The sequence below is a fragment of the Sprattus sprattus genome (assembly GCF_963457725.1).
Source record: "Sprattus sprattus genome assembly, chromosome: 19".
In the NCBI taxonomy this organism is placed as follows: domain Eukaryota; kingdom Metazoa; phylum Chordata; class Actinopteri; order Clupeiformes; family Clupeidae; genus Sprattus; species Sprattus sprattus.
The window spans coordinates 74617-89369 of record NC_137917.1 but is presented as its reverse complement, the minus strand read 5'-3'; the positions used below and the strand labels follow the sequence as shown (position 1 = coordinate 89369).

Sequence of the window (14753 nt, the reverse complement as noted above, 5' to 3'; positions counted from 1 at the left end):
CAGAATGAAAAGCTTTTTGCCTGTAGCCCTCTGCTCTCTGTTCTGTGGTTCACCGGCCTGCCTGCCCTGAACTCTGACCTTCCCCTCTGATCCTAACTTTTGGTATGCAGACACACTGGTCTCTTAAGGTCATTGCTTTGTTCAAGAATGTTGGAATGAGTGAAAACGTCTTTGAAACTGACATCTAAAGAAACCCTTTTTAAAAGATTTTTTTTCAGTCTTTACTTAACAAACCACACATTAATACAATCCACGCACAATTTTCAGGATCCAAGAAGTACAACTTTATTAAAGTGTAAACAACAGTACATAAAATCAAAGACTGCATAGGAAATGTTTAAAGTCCACAAAGACCAGAGACCGAGACTGCAGGCCACATAGTATTTTAGTCTCTTTGTCGGATTTTTTTGATACAACACTGACATTACACCAACCAGTTGAGATTGCAGGGATGGGGGGAGATAAGAGGAGGAATTGGAGAAGAGAGAGGGGTTCTTGGAGGACCTCTAGCCCATACGCCATCTTGCCTTCTCTACACATTTACCCATTAACCCCCAGGTCTGAAACAGCAGTCAAAACCACAAAATCACACACAATGAGAAAATGGCAGTGGGATTCTTCGTACGTCGACTCAATTGAAGGCGGGAAACCAAGGAGGAAACATCATGCTGTCTGCTTTGCTTTAGAAGGTGGTTCATAGAGATAGAGCATTTAAAGGATTTTAAGGCATTTCTGACTTATTTGAAGGCAAACCCAAACTTGAAACTTTTCTTTGGTCGGGTTGATTGGCTGCTGCTAACAGAAATTGTGCCAATTAGTTTCCTGAGAAATTGAGGGTTTCCTTGGAGGGAATGGGGAAAAGGAGAGGAAAGAATATCCCACCATCATTTCTCTGTGGCTTTGAGAGGCTGATAAAAAGGTGAGTTTCTACAAAATGGTCAAATCTTATGCATCACTTAACATTTAAATGGAAATTAAACATGAGCGGATCCTGTGAAATTTTACTAACAGCAATTTTCTTCTTTTTTTTTAAACAGATGGATCAAGACAAAAGTACTTGCACACACATACACACAAAAATCAGATACTAAAAGTACTAACAGCGGGTTCACTATCAAATGGTGGGAAACAAACAGTGAATTTGGATTTTTAATCTCTAGAAAGCTACCTGAGTTGTTCTTAAATGTGTATACATCAGAAGACAATACAATCATTAAAATGGGTCTTGGACCATACACTTCTGAGAAGGTGTGTGCGTGAGTGTGTGTGTCAGAAACGGGCTAAAATAGTTTGAAATGGGGGGGGGGGGGGGGGGGAGAGAGTACATTACGTACATTATCTTGGAATACCCAGGGGACTGATACATAGATTGGTTAGAATGAACCCGGTGCTTTCAGAAAGCCTACACATCCTAGGACATGAAACTTAAGCAGTCAGCTGGTGCTCCCTAAAATTGTGTTGTATACTCAGCTGAGCACAAGTAGAATCTCTTTTTAACAGCAGAGGGTTAGTTCTACACACCATGAATACAACATATTGATCAGAGGGTTGGTTCTAGACACCATGTACACAACATATTGATAGAGGGGCCACATGTTCAGTGCACAGAACTCTGGGTAGTCAAGTCCCTCACACTACACTGATGTTAACTTACTGGTTCTATAATGCTCTTGCATTGACTGATGAACTAGGTTAGACACATCTCCGCATAGTATTCCTGACAGTTGTTCAGTAAAACGAAGGTACACATCAGTACAAAGCTTGAAGAAAGAGTTACTTTAAGGGGAAACGTTTACATTTCCGCTCTACCAGCCATGGAAATCTATTTCAGCGAACTGTTTGGCAGTTTTCAGGTATAATCAAATTGGGAACCAATCCTGATTTTTGAAGCTGTAGACTACTGCATGTGTGATAAGGCATCATGGACCAAAGACCATTTCACTCGTGTCTTACACAATGAGGTACCTTTCTCGGGCTCTGTAAAGCTTTTCTTGAGAGAAATACAATCGTAGAGGTCAAAGCCATCCACCACAATCTACCATACAAACTTTTTTGGTATATCATAAAAGTCTTTAATTCTCATTTCAAATCCTCATTTCTACAAGGACTTTTAAAGCATGCAAAAATATAAATATAGGGTTGTTTTTTTTGTTTTCCTCTTAAAGAGCACAGATCTTAGGATCTTTGGGGAGGCGTCTCTGCAGCTCTGTGTTCAACTCTGAGCACAGGTAATACTGGGTGAAAAGCAAACTCACGTGCTACGTTGCTAACAGCCACTGGCCAGCTTTAGTTGCTTTCTTATCCCACACACTTCACATTCACACTTTTCATCCTTAAGCTCCTTTTGGTTTTTAGTACTTTTCTCAGTGGTCTACTGGATTTCTCCAGTTATGGCTAAGTCTATTGTCTGTGACACAGAGCTAAAGGAGAAGGTACTTCTTTCCAGGGGTCTGAATGGCATTGAGATGCTATCCTCAGTGCACTAAGGAACCTTGCAAACATCTGCTGGAGTTAAGCCTGAGGAAACATCACAATGCACTAACTAGGGTGTGGTAAAGTCCAGTGTGACACATTTGAGGGTACGAACAGAAGCATCTGAAGAGGTTGTCTTACAGACCAAACCTCACTTTCACTGAGGTAAAAGAACAGAGAGTACAGGAGGACCAAAGGAATGGTGATGGTAATGGGTTTTCAGTAACACCGAGATCTGTGATGTCAGAGTTAGAGTTAAGAGAGTTGATCGCAGAACAGCTGTCTGAGGATCATCGCACTAGCATGACTTCCTTCACCAAAGATTTGGCATGGGCTAAAGTATGGTCACCATTTTGGCAAGACGCTAACCATTATTCTTGTGTTGTAGAAAGGCATATCATGTCATTTCTATCAACAACACAATTTGAAGTCTCCTGCACTGCACTGTAGCCTGCATGGGTTCATCAATGCATTCATGTGAATTGCAATGTCATAAAGAGGTCAGAGTTTTGTTTTGCTTCTAAGCTGTCTCAACCTTGTCATATTCCAAACTACTAAATCCTGAACTGAATACTGAAGATTACAAACTTAATTCCACTCAACAATGACCTGCCAAGCAGTAACACAATATCATTAGCTGAGCTTAACCAAAAGGAATGGACAAGGGAGTTTAGGGATTTACAGCAATGCAAGCCATGTCTATAAGCTGCTAGTAGGCTAGTTATTCTCCAGACTTTACCCTGGCGATTAAATGATCCAATTCTGATAAAGCCAATTTCAATGGCTGATGGAATCAGAACAAAGAAATTATGCCTTCACAGGTGTTCAGCTTGTCTTCATATGATCACATCACAATACAGTACGCCAACTCTAGACCCTCGAGAGGTGTGTTACTCTTTCTCGTTCTACTCGGAGGGGTATCATCTCTGCTTTCTGAGAAAGCGTGTCACTCATACTGTGCTTCAGGCTTCGCTCCAAGCACTTGGTGAAGCAGCAGCTCAGTGGATCCAAGTTATTTACCTAGTGCCTTTACTGTGAATCTGTGGTCCAAAATCAAATAATGTCACCATATCCCATGCAATGAATTGGAATTCAATGTTTCTTCTCCTTGGATAAAACATGTGCTTTTGTTGGAAATACTGATATCATTCTGTTTTAGGTGGCAATGCACGAGTTGATTTTAGTCAAGATGACATAAGGAGTGAACAAGATGGTTTTATCTTGAAAGTGGTTCCACACAAAGCGCCCTACACATCACCTCAGCAGCAGTGGGAGTATGAGGGGCAGGGATTGCATTCTACTGATGCCTCAACGTGACACGCCGACCCCACACTAGAGAAGCCACCAGAGAATCAGCCCATGAAACAAAACTAATGGAACAGTTTCTCTAAGAGCTGAAACCTCACCACAAAGTAGATACTGCCTGGACTCACAGCTGTGGCTCTTCAACTTAAGCCAGCAAGCCCAGACGATGGCAAACTAAAACTAAACTAAGAAATCCAAAGTTTGGATTAAATCCTATATTTTTTCCCCAGCACCAATGTGCCCATTCCAACAAATAATCACCCCATCATCTCTTTCACCTCAAGTTGTGCAGTCATAGTAATACATTTCAGATACTCATTTTGGATGAGAAATAAATCAAATAGACGATAGGTAAAATCATTAGAAATCGGCATCAGTTACAAACTAAATATCTAAATCTAAATATTTTGCCCTTTGACAGAGATTTCCCCCAAAAAAATGATTTGGAAAACAATGCCATTTTCACTTCTAACAATTCTCTTTTTTGAGAAAACATTAAATCAGGAGTTTGGGCATATTTTTGGTTTCTTGTAGCATTCTTCTTGCAGTAAATCTTGATTAACACTTTACTTTTTATATGCCGTATAAGAAGATAAAGAATGCTCTCAGCTATGTATATCCAGTCAAGGAAGTGAGACTGAGCCGCCTTTATGTGAATCATAAAGTCTTTTTTTTAAATAGAAACACTTGTGAGAGGCAGCTGGACCCATAGAGGTACTGTGTAATCTTGAGGTAAAAGGTTTTGCAGAGGTATGAGGCAGATGACTAATAGAACTACAAACACAACATGAAAAACAAACACAGTAGATTTCTCTAAATATGGCTGCATGCTTTGGCTAAAACATGCCACCTTGGTAAATTTGAACATCGTTCTCAGAAACATTCAGGGTATTTCAATTGCTTTATGTGCACAGTAACAACTGGGAAAATTTGTGCGAGCTGTGCAAATACAAACCAAACATTGCTTCATTTTTGTAGTTTTCTCTCGCTGAAAAAGCACTGAGGTAGATGTTTCTTTATAAAACTTCATGGACTAAGTCTCTGCACACAAAAAACAATGCGAGTACATTCATACATAAGCTAGATGAGGTAGGTATGATGCAGAGAGTAAAATATGTCAAGAATGAAAGAAATTCCCTGAGAAAATCAGAAAAAAAAGATTTGAAACACACATCAAGAGCAAAAATGGCATCACATTTCAGCAGCCCAAGCCTGATGGGAGGAAGGACTGCTTGCTTGACCACAGCACTTGTCTGGTAGCCAGCGCAGAGCATACGGCTTCAATAAGCTCAATAAACTAATACAAAAGGCATTTATCAATTGAAGTGTGGTAGATGATGAGATTCCATTCTACGATCAACATTTTTTGACTTCTTTTAAGGTTTGCTCCTGATGAGTGTGTACCGAAAATCTTCTTTTCTGCTTCTTCACTACGTGTCCTTTGCAATGAGCGAGAGCAGCATTGCTTAGAACATGAGGATTCGGTTGTTACCGAAGTCCACGGCGACAATCATTCCGTCAGGGGTAACGGCTATACCCGATGGGCGATCCATCTGCCCAAAGCCGTTGCCCTGAGTGCCGAACTTGCATAAGAAATTGCCGTTGGGCTCGAACACCTGAATGCGATGGTTTCGGGAGTCGGCCACGATGATGCGGTCCTCTTGGTCCACGGCGACGCCCTGAGGACGGAGGAACTGCCCATTGCCCGTCCCCTCTGAGCCCAGGAAGCGTGCAGACTGGCAGTCAGGCCGGATGACCAGCAGTCGGTGATTGTTGAAGTCTGTGACAACCAGGTGACCCTCCTGGTTGAAGGCCACACCGCGGGGCGAGTCAAAATGCTTCCAAAGCGCCCCCTCAAAGCCATACTTGTTAAGGAACATTCCATCAGGTCCAAAGAGCTGCACACGATGGTTGCGTGTGTCAGACACCAGGATCTTCCCCTCGGGGTTCACAGCCACGTCCCAGGGGTAGTTGAACTGCCCGTTCTTTGTTCCCTTCTCACCAAACTTGAGGAGGAACTGGCCCTCAAACGTGAAGATCTGGATGCGGTGATTGTCCTTGTCTGCAACGATGATTCTGCGCTGGCTGTCACAGGCCACACCTGCTGGCCTGTCAAACTGGCCTGGTCGAGAGCCCAGTGTGCCAAACCTGTGATGGAAAGTGCCGCAGGGCTTAAAGATCTGCACACGGTTGTTGCTCCGGTCTGCCACTACCACGAATCCTTCCTTGTCTACGCTGACACCCCAGGGACGGCACAGCTGCCCTTCCCTGTCGCCCTCGGCCCCAAAGGTGGCGATAGGCAACCCAACGCCACCGTAGCTGCGGCCTGACTTCACTAGCACCTTGAAGGGGCTACCCTCAATGTGCTGATTGCAAATGAGCACAGAGAGCAGGTGCTCGCCCTCACTCTTAGGCAGGTAGCTGACCGTGAAGGTGCCATCCTGATGGTCTGACACATCTGCACTGGACAGGGACCCTTCTGGCCCCATGAGCACCGCAGAAACACCGTCTCCTCCAGACAGCCGGGGCTCTCCATCATGGTCATAGCCCACCACGGTAAAAGAGGCCACCTTACCCTGCAGGCCACGCTTCAGGCCCTCACCGTGGGCTTTGGAGGCGGAGGCATAAGCGCCACTGCTGATCAGGCCCATGGACTTGATGGCGATGAAAAGCGTCTGGTCAGGTGGGGTAAAGACGATGCGATCGTCTTCTTGTGGCTGCAGCAGACAGCGAAGGGCCTTCAGTTCCTCAATCTGTGCCAGCATGTGCTCACGTGCCAGTAGCACATCCAGGCTCCCTCCCTCCTCCAGTACTTGTTGCACGGTGGCGATGGTGGTGTCAAGCTTGGTCAGGTTCTGATGGAGTTTCTCCACCTGGAGGTACAGCGACTTGGCCTTCACCTGCCGGATCTTCTCAACCTGTTTAAAAGAAAGACCACACTGCAAACTCAACATTTCTGACCTCAATCAAAGAAACAGGTGCTTTAAGAAAATAGTAGCCATTCAAACTCTTCTGGTCTACTTAGTTTGACTGTATTCACCAGAAAATGAACAATTATTAGAACAATTATTGTGGTTGTACATATCATATCATACTGAACATTGGTTTATGTGAAGAGAACTGCGTAGAGGTCACTGTGGATGTGAAGGCCGTTTTGTTTTTCAAAGGCTTTTTGTGTGTTCTGAACCCATAGAGGCTACCATTGTGCAAACCTGCCTGCCCTATAATGTAAAGCCTTCCGCATAGATGTCAGTATAGAGTCTGGTGTTAACTGATAGGTCCTATATTCTTTATTATACACTGAGAAACAGGATACGGGCTTCCCTCAAGGCTGCCTTTTGTATTGTGAGCAAACTTTTGTATTACTTAAAAGCCCACCAGTCAAAGTTTGATATGGATGTAAGTATGCTTTCAGTTTGGTTTGATTTCTCCACGGCCGTAAGCACTCCAGAGTGAGACGATCCCTGTCTTTATTATTATACACTGTTACACACAAAAGGTCTGTGACCAAATGGTTATTTTAATCTCATGAAATGTATGTTTTTCATTCAATTCAATTTATTCAGTAACCAAAGTAAAATGATGTGGATAACATCTGATTTAAAACAATTAACTTTATTTTTGTATCAGTTTATGAAATAAAAATGCAACGTTGTAGATTTGCATGGGAGAGACTACTCTGAAAATGATGCATATGCCCTTTGAGATCTAGGCCAAAAAGAAAAGGTATGCTTGTGTTTACGGGTGTATTGTGTTAAATATTACAAAAAGAGCGGCTGTCTGTCCACTCACCTTCCACAGGAGTTCACACTCGCGCTCCTCCAGGGCCTTCTTGTGGTGGAGGGCTATGGTCTTCACCTCAGAATGCACCACCTTCGCCTTCAGCTCCACCTGCTCTGCAATCGCTTGGGCCTTCTCAATGCTCAACTGCAAAAATAGATTGTTCAAATTAAAACATATAGGAAAAAGACCTACAACTTTAGTAATATATTGTGTCTACATTGACCTCTACTTCATTAGGAAGGGATAATGTCTATAAATGAACACAAACCATAATGTATTTTTTTAATATAGTCAGAGCATAACCATGAGTTCCACCATGATCCTCTACAATTAGTAATTCAATTTACAACCGTAGGACATGTACTAACCATAACAATAGCATAGCTTATACGGCCAACAAACTCTTTTCTTTAGACAAACCAAATGCTTTTTTTTTTAGATTTGAACACACGGGATCTGCAAATGATACCCTGAAAGCTTTGAGATTTCAACAAAGAGTAACACTGACTGGCAAAGATTGTGTCTAAAAGTCCTTTAGTATCTAAATATAGATTGCCCTCTCTATTATCAGCCCCCTCTGATGGCTTCCCTGATGTGGGGGGGTGGCTGAATGAACCCACACAAGCATGAGGAGCTCCATTGTGACGCCACAGTGAGAGGTAAGCAGAGAAGTAAGAGCCCAAGCTGTGAGGTCACGACCCCTGACCCCAGTAAAACAGCCTATGGATCCCACCGACCTGCTGAGGAAGGATCGACGTGCCCAACAGATGCTCTTTAAAAACGCCCATTCTTACGTTAAACTTCTGGAATTCTCCTTCAGGGGTTTTAAAGACACAACATGGAAAAAAACCAGGTTGCTCAATCATGCTACACGGTGATCCTACCATTACTGCAGTGACAACAGAGGTAAAGGAGGTTTTAATGATTAAGTATTATATTAAGTGCTTGGGTTTATCACCTGATGTAAAAATATAGAGGTATGTCTGTCAGTTGTACAATTTATATGACCATTTCTAGTAAACCTCATTAGGAGTTTCAGGAAAACCTTGTTTACAACTATGGTCTAACTATAACCAAGCACATAATACCGATCCAATCCGTTTTACACACATCAGAACTATACTAAAGTTCCTGTTACCGGATGGTCTAGGAAGGGTAAATAAATAACTCAACCACCAGGACCAGCCTGTCAATCAACATTTCCGCACCCATCAGTTGTCACTTCTGAGCCCACAGAACCCGTGAGAGCTAAAGCACTAAACCCCTACAAATAAGATTACTTCTAAAGCCTGCATGCTCTCAGCGTCTTCTGTGCTAATGCAGCTTGGCTTCCCTGCCGCAAAGGTCCTGGATGGCTAGCTGGGGAGTCCTCAGGACTACAAGAGCTCCAGCCCTGCAAGCACTCATCTCCACACACACCTCTCTAAGATGAACCCATACCACTGCCACCTCACATCACGTAGCCTTGGCCCCGGCATGTCCCACAAGCACCAACAAGCTGAGGCCAGATGATGAGGAGGTTTGTCACAATCCTCACCCACATTCTGGCAACATGGGGCAAAAACAGGGCTGAGAGCAGAGCAGGTGGAACTAGGCCATTAGTGGACCTGACAGAGGAGCAGGCCATCATCAACTAAGGCCACCCGGTGAGCGGCCACTCCCAACATGGTGCCATCAGGGAGACCATGGCATCAAAACAGCAACTAGAAAAGGGCTTTCTTTTGGGTGGTTTGTGAGGCGTGGGAGGAGGGATTGCATAATTTATTGACATTCAGGCATCAGGGGGAAGGTTCTGCCTCTCTCCTAGGAATTCCTCCTCAATTGTGGAAATTCTCCCCTTCTCTTCATCTCTGTCCTGCCTTTCACTCTCCAGCACAGCTGGGGCAGAGGGATTAAACAGCAGCTGGCCCCCACCATTGCCCAGGACCCCTGCAGAGGCAGGAGCCTGATTGAAACATTTCCTCTGTGTTGTGCTAATGACTCGTGCTCCGGCCATTGGCCTTCTGAATGTGAGCCGCCAGGCAGCAGAGCAGAGGTTGGTTGGGGGTGGTGTGTGTGTGTGTGTGTGTGTGTGGAGTGAATATCTTATTCAAGTTTCAAGTCAAAAAGAGCAATGGAAGAACATTCAGATATCACTGAGTAGACACACCTTAATATCTCTAAAGTCAGATTGGTCAGGCACCGGTGTTGGCCCGGTGATGATGTTTAGATAAATGATGGCTATTAGATGTGGAAGCTGCTGTGCCCTTTGTCTAAGTGCAGACACAGACACAAGGGAATGCCTGAGAGGCAAGTGGCCACTCTAGCCACCGGCTGTGTATTCCTAAAGGCCTAATAATTTCACCAGAGCCGTTGGGCATTAGCAATTAGCAATCTCTTCATAATAGTCTTCTGTTCAGTTCTGTACTTGTGTTTTCGTGATGTTTTCCTCCAGTAGTTTTAACCAGAACCTGTTCACCTCAGCCCTGACAAAAGCTATGCCTCTATAGGTGCTTTTCCACTGTAGAATCTCACAGGCTGTTTTTAAGGGGGCCGGCATCTTCAGGCGCTTTTCCACTGTAGGAACCATCCCTGTAGGACCTCTTTTCTGTTTTGGGGGGCAAAATAAGTACCTACTCTAGCAAAGGGTACTTCTGTGCTCCAGCGGCGTAACAATGTCTTGACGGGCCCGAGTGCAAACCATGCCAATGGGCCCCCCTTACTGTCGTCTCGTCAGGTGAAATTGATGATATTGCAGTCTAGTGAGACGCATGTACAATACACATTAAGGGTTGCTACAATATGTTGTCATGAAAACACCCATGCACACAGTATTTCATCGATCAAACTGATTTTGGAGAAGCAGTGTATAATGAGCTGATAGACAACACATGGGGAAACATTAATACCACTTCTTCAGGGGGTTATCAAACATTATTGTGAATTACGAACATTTACATGGATTTATGGGAACAGCCGCTCGACAGCGTCTCGTCTGCTGCAACCAATTACAAAACAAACTTCCTCCAACAATATCTGTTAGACCTATGCGCAAAATAACTTATTCTTTTAACGACATTGACGCGAAAAAATACATTTCAAGTAGCATTAGGAGTATTATAAAACGTAACATGCATGACGTTTAGAATGGCATTCTACGGTAAGAAACAATAGCAGAGCCGTGCACACATCACCAAATGCTGATGTAACCAAGAGGTTATCCACAATCTGAGCTTTTGCTACCTGTTGCACTCATGACTGCTGAGAGATCGCTGCTTGAAAAGCAGGACGTGAACTATGGGAGTTGACAGTATCTCAGACAGTATACCAGACAGTAAGCGCTATGTGATTAGCCTACCCTGGTGGTCCTCATTGCCGCTGGGTTGGGGGTCAAAGACGTAGCGTTCTTCTGAGCAATTTTGCCACCCTTTCATCCTGCTCGTTGCGTTCATGCTTCCACTTTTGTGTTTGAAGGGCATGGGGTAGCCTACTTATCGCTTACTCAACACGCAATGCAGCACAACACAGGATGGGAAACAATCACAACATGTTTGGGTGGGCTATAGAATCTTTGACAACAAAATTACCAACACACCCTTGCTATTTTTCGATGGCAAAATTACTTAATAAAAACGAGACTCGTTTCATTCAGCAAAAGGCAAATGAGGCTAAATTAATTATTTGCTGTTGTCAAGACTGACTATTGTTAAAATGGTTATTGGGTAAGTGATAGCTCATATTTGTGAATAACTGTCACCGTAATTGAGAAATGTTTGCGAATTGATGGGACTGGATCATACACCATTTCCGATGTGCCGAGCATGCTGGGGGGCCCGGTCAGTTCTTCAATGACTCACTTCCGTGTTGAGATTGAGGACGGGCCCCTTTCGCCACGGGCCCTAGTGCAGCTGCACTCCCTGCACTCCCTATAGTTACGCCACTGCTGTGCTCCCCTAGAACTCCTGAGAGGCTATATAAATTATAGCTTAAATAGTAAGCTTGTTAAGATTACAGTCACCGAATGAACACAAGCAAAATGTCAGCTGAAATAAAGGCTTTAATTACTCATAGTGGCGCTTGTATATTCATCGATCAAGTTATCACAACTGCCCTGAAGCAATTTAATCAAGTGTTAGCAACGTAATAACAAATTCAACTGTTGACCCAACCTTAAGGTAATCCTAACGATATCTAGAAAATCTGTTGAAATGGTCTAGTGTTGGTGTTGCCGCTGGAGAAATATATCATTATATTTATAATGATTGTCACGATCGGAGAAAATATTAGACATTAGTCGTTCTAGGGTCAGTAGTCCCTGCAACGCAGCAGACACAGACAAACTGAAAGGGGTCAGTAGGACGTCGTTCCTGTAAACCTTATGCAGAGGCACTAGGCTAGGAGCATGTTTACTATTCAAACACGATAATGATAAGCCCATTTTTGTGGGGAAAAGAGGACATCTTGAGGAAACATTGCGTCATCATTCCACCTCGCCATTCTGTATGTCAGGCACAGAGGATCAATGGGGGGGGGGGGGGGGCATTGCTTGGGGATTTGCTATGTAAAAGAACACACAGGGGTGGCATCATGCCGCCTCGGGTTGGTTCAGTATAAACTAGCAAAGGCGGTATAATGAGGGGTCTTCTTCACGTGATTAGTCCATTTTATATAGAGACCCTGCAATAGTGTCATCATTTGTTTGACTAGTTTACTGAAGACCCCACACATACCTGCACTGCCTGGCGTCCCTGCTGGGCGTCGGCTAGCAGCTGGATGGTGAGGGCACGGCAGTCCTGCACGGCATCCTGCAGGTAGGTGAAGCTGTGTCCGGCGTGCCGCCCAGCACTGCACTCTCGGCAGATGGGCACAGAGCAGCTGTCACAGAAGAGGCGCAGCACCTAGAGAGAGAGGGATAGAGGGTCAGCACGGGGGCTAGAGAGAGGGTAAGCACAGACACTGGAGAGAGGGTTAGCACAGACACTGGAGAGAGGGTTAGCACAGACACTGGAGAGAGGGTTAGCACAGACACTGGAGAGAGTTAGCACGGGGGCTGGAGAGAGGGCTAGCACAGGGGCTGCAGAGAAAGCTACTGGGACGTCTCCCTACAGGAGCAGACAACAGAGATGTCTGACCGTCGTCACCTCCTGGGCCTAATCCCCTCTTCCAGGGTATTCTGGGGATGATGGTAAAGGCAGTGTGACGGGGGTGCTCACATAACAGGAGGGTCTCAGGGACTACACAGACAACCTGATGACTAAATCATGTGGAGCTGTGAGCTCATAAATACTTAAATTGGTCAGTTGCCAAGAATATAAATGTTTACAAAACGCACACGGATGCGGACGCGCACACGCACACACACACTTCAATGACATCCCATGCAGTGCTTCTCCTCATGGCATGGCATGGCATCACATGGCATCTAAATGGAGGCCAATGCACTACACTACATTCCTGTATCCATGGAAACAGGTTAAGCACAACCAAGAGGGTGTCTGCGCAACAAGAGTGAAAACTGAGTTTTTGCAAAATTTCCCATAGTTTGGTTTTGGCCTTGCGTCCACACGGCAACAGCGTTGTTGGGGCCTTAAAACACATATATTCAAAAACACAGCTCGTCAGTGTATGAGTGTTTTGAAATAATAATGACACCGCCCATAACTTAATCACCTTTCAGTTTCAGTGAAGCTCCAGGCTGAGCTCCGCCCTCCAAAGCCTCCACTGCATCCTCAGACCTAGTTTAGACGGAGCCTAGTTTCACACGAATCTAATCTTTTAATTTTGTGAGGACGGAGCCTGGTAACGAGAGATTTGCGTAAAGATGAACCCATCCGATTGGGATGAACCGACTGAAGTACATACAGTGTGTTGGTGGCGCTTTAGCGCTGCTACAGACAACTGAAAAAACGTGAAAAAACTTAGAAGAAGAGAGGAGGACACGGGTAAACAGCCAGTAGACAAGCTACAATTAGCAACGTTTAGCCTAACCGCATAGCCTACATTTAATCTGCACAGTAATACATTATGGTGGTCAATAAAATCGGTGGTCAGAGCAGACTATAGGTTATGCGAAAATGAATTCCATTTCTAATGCCTGCCATCCCATTTCCCATGAGGCATTGCTCCGACCATTCTACATTAATTTATGAACAAAAAAGCAAATTAAAATCGCTGGCCAATTTATATGTGGTCATGAAAGTTATGTAACGTCTGAATAAAAATAATAAGGCCTAGATCAAGATAGGAGGCTAAACAAAAATCAGTAGGCTGGATTAATGAGATTAAGTTCGAGACACCATGAGTGAGAGTTGTAGAGAGACAACAAGTGTTATATATATATATTGGTTGGAGATGGCGATGCGATCACGTGGGACAATGACGTCATCAGGTTGCGTGAATCCGTGCACACGAACACCAGCCCCAGTACCGATTCAAATCTACTCACTTTCTGCCCCCGATTTGAATCGTTGCAGATACCGTGTGCGGATAGAGAGTGTTCGTCTAAATAATAGGGCTATCTGAATTACTTTCAGCTCGGACGCAGACAAACTCGACTCCGTGTTAACTAGGCTTCAGTGGCAGTGAAGAGCAAATCTATTGGTTGATTGTCAGATGCATCAGCCAATTGATTCTATTTCTACGAGACCTAATCTATCAGCAACATCAGCAGCCAAAGCCAAAGCCATTTAGACCACAGGACTCCACAGAAGACACAGCATGAACAAACAAATATTTAAAGAAATCAAAACCCTCATGCAACCATACAAACAAGACGCTATTTTGACACATTACCATCCCTTAGGGTGTTTCAGCTAGTTGTTTTTCAATGCAAAACACTGGAGTTGTTATGACAGCATTGAACATCCATCAGAGCTCCCTTAAAAAGGCTGACATTGTTTAGAGAGCTCTTATCTGTCCCTCTATTGTAGAGACACAAACAAAGCCTGATTTGGGTTTCCTGCTCTGACAGGTTGATGACTGATTACTAATTAAATCAGAAAGCTCCATTGTCCTGACCTCTACCTAAAACATTTTGTTCACAATCCAGAAAATAAAATGTGTTTGTATAACAAAAACAAGTTTCACTTAAATTTGACAATGCTACACAACAGGTCACCAATTACTTTCTTTGGTCAATGACCTACTCAGAATAAAATGTCAATGTAGCCCCTCCACACACACACACGCTTTACCACCATCTCTAAGCGCTGTGA

At 44.1% G+C, this 14753-nt stretch overlaps 1 protein-coding gene across 1 annotated transcript in view; it reads right to left on the bottom strand.

Annotated features, from left to right (window-relative positions):
* Positions 1–366: 366 nt before the first annotated feature.
* Positions 367–14753, bottom strand: part of trim71 (tripartite motif containing 71, E3 ubiquitin protein ligase) — a 42190-nt gene continuing 27803 nt past the window's right edge. Inside the window, exons 2-4 of the mRNA XM_080858379.1 lie at positions 12270–12437; positions 7570–7704; positions 367–6695 (exon numbers count right to left, since the gene is read on the bottom strand). Of these exons, the coding sequence (XP_080714505.1) occupies positions 5244–6695; positions 7570–7704; positions 12270–12437 (1755 nt within the window). The 3' untranslated portion in view covers positions 367–5243. The remainder of the gene's footprint in view (positions 6696–7569; positions 7705–12269; positions 12438–14753) is intronic.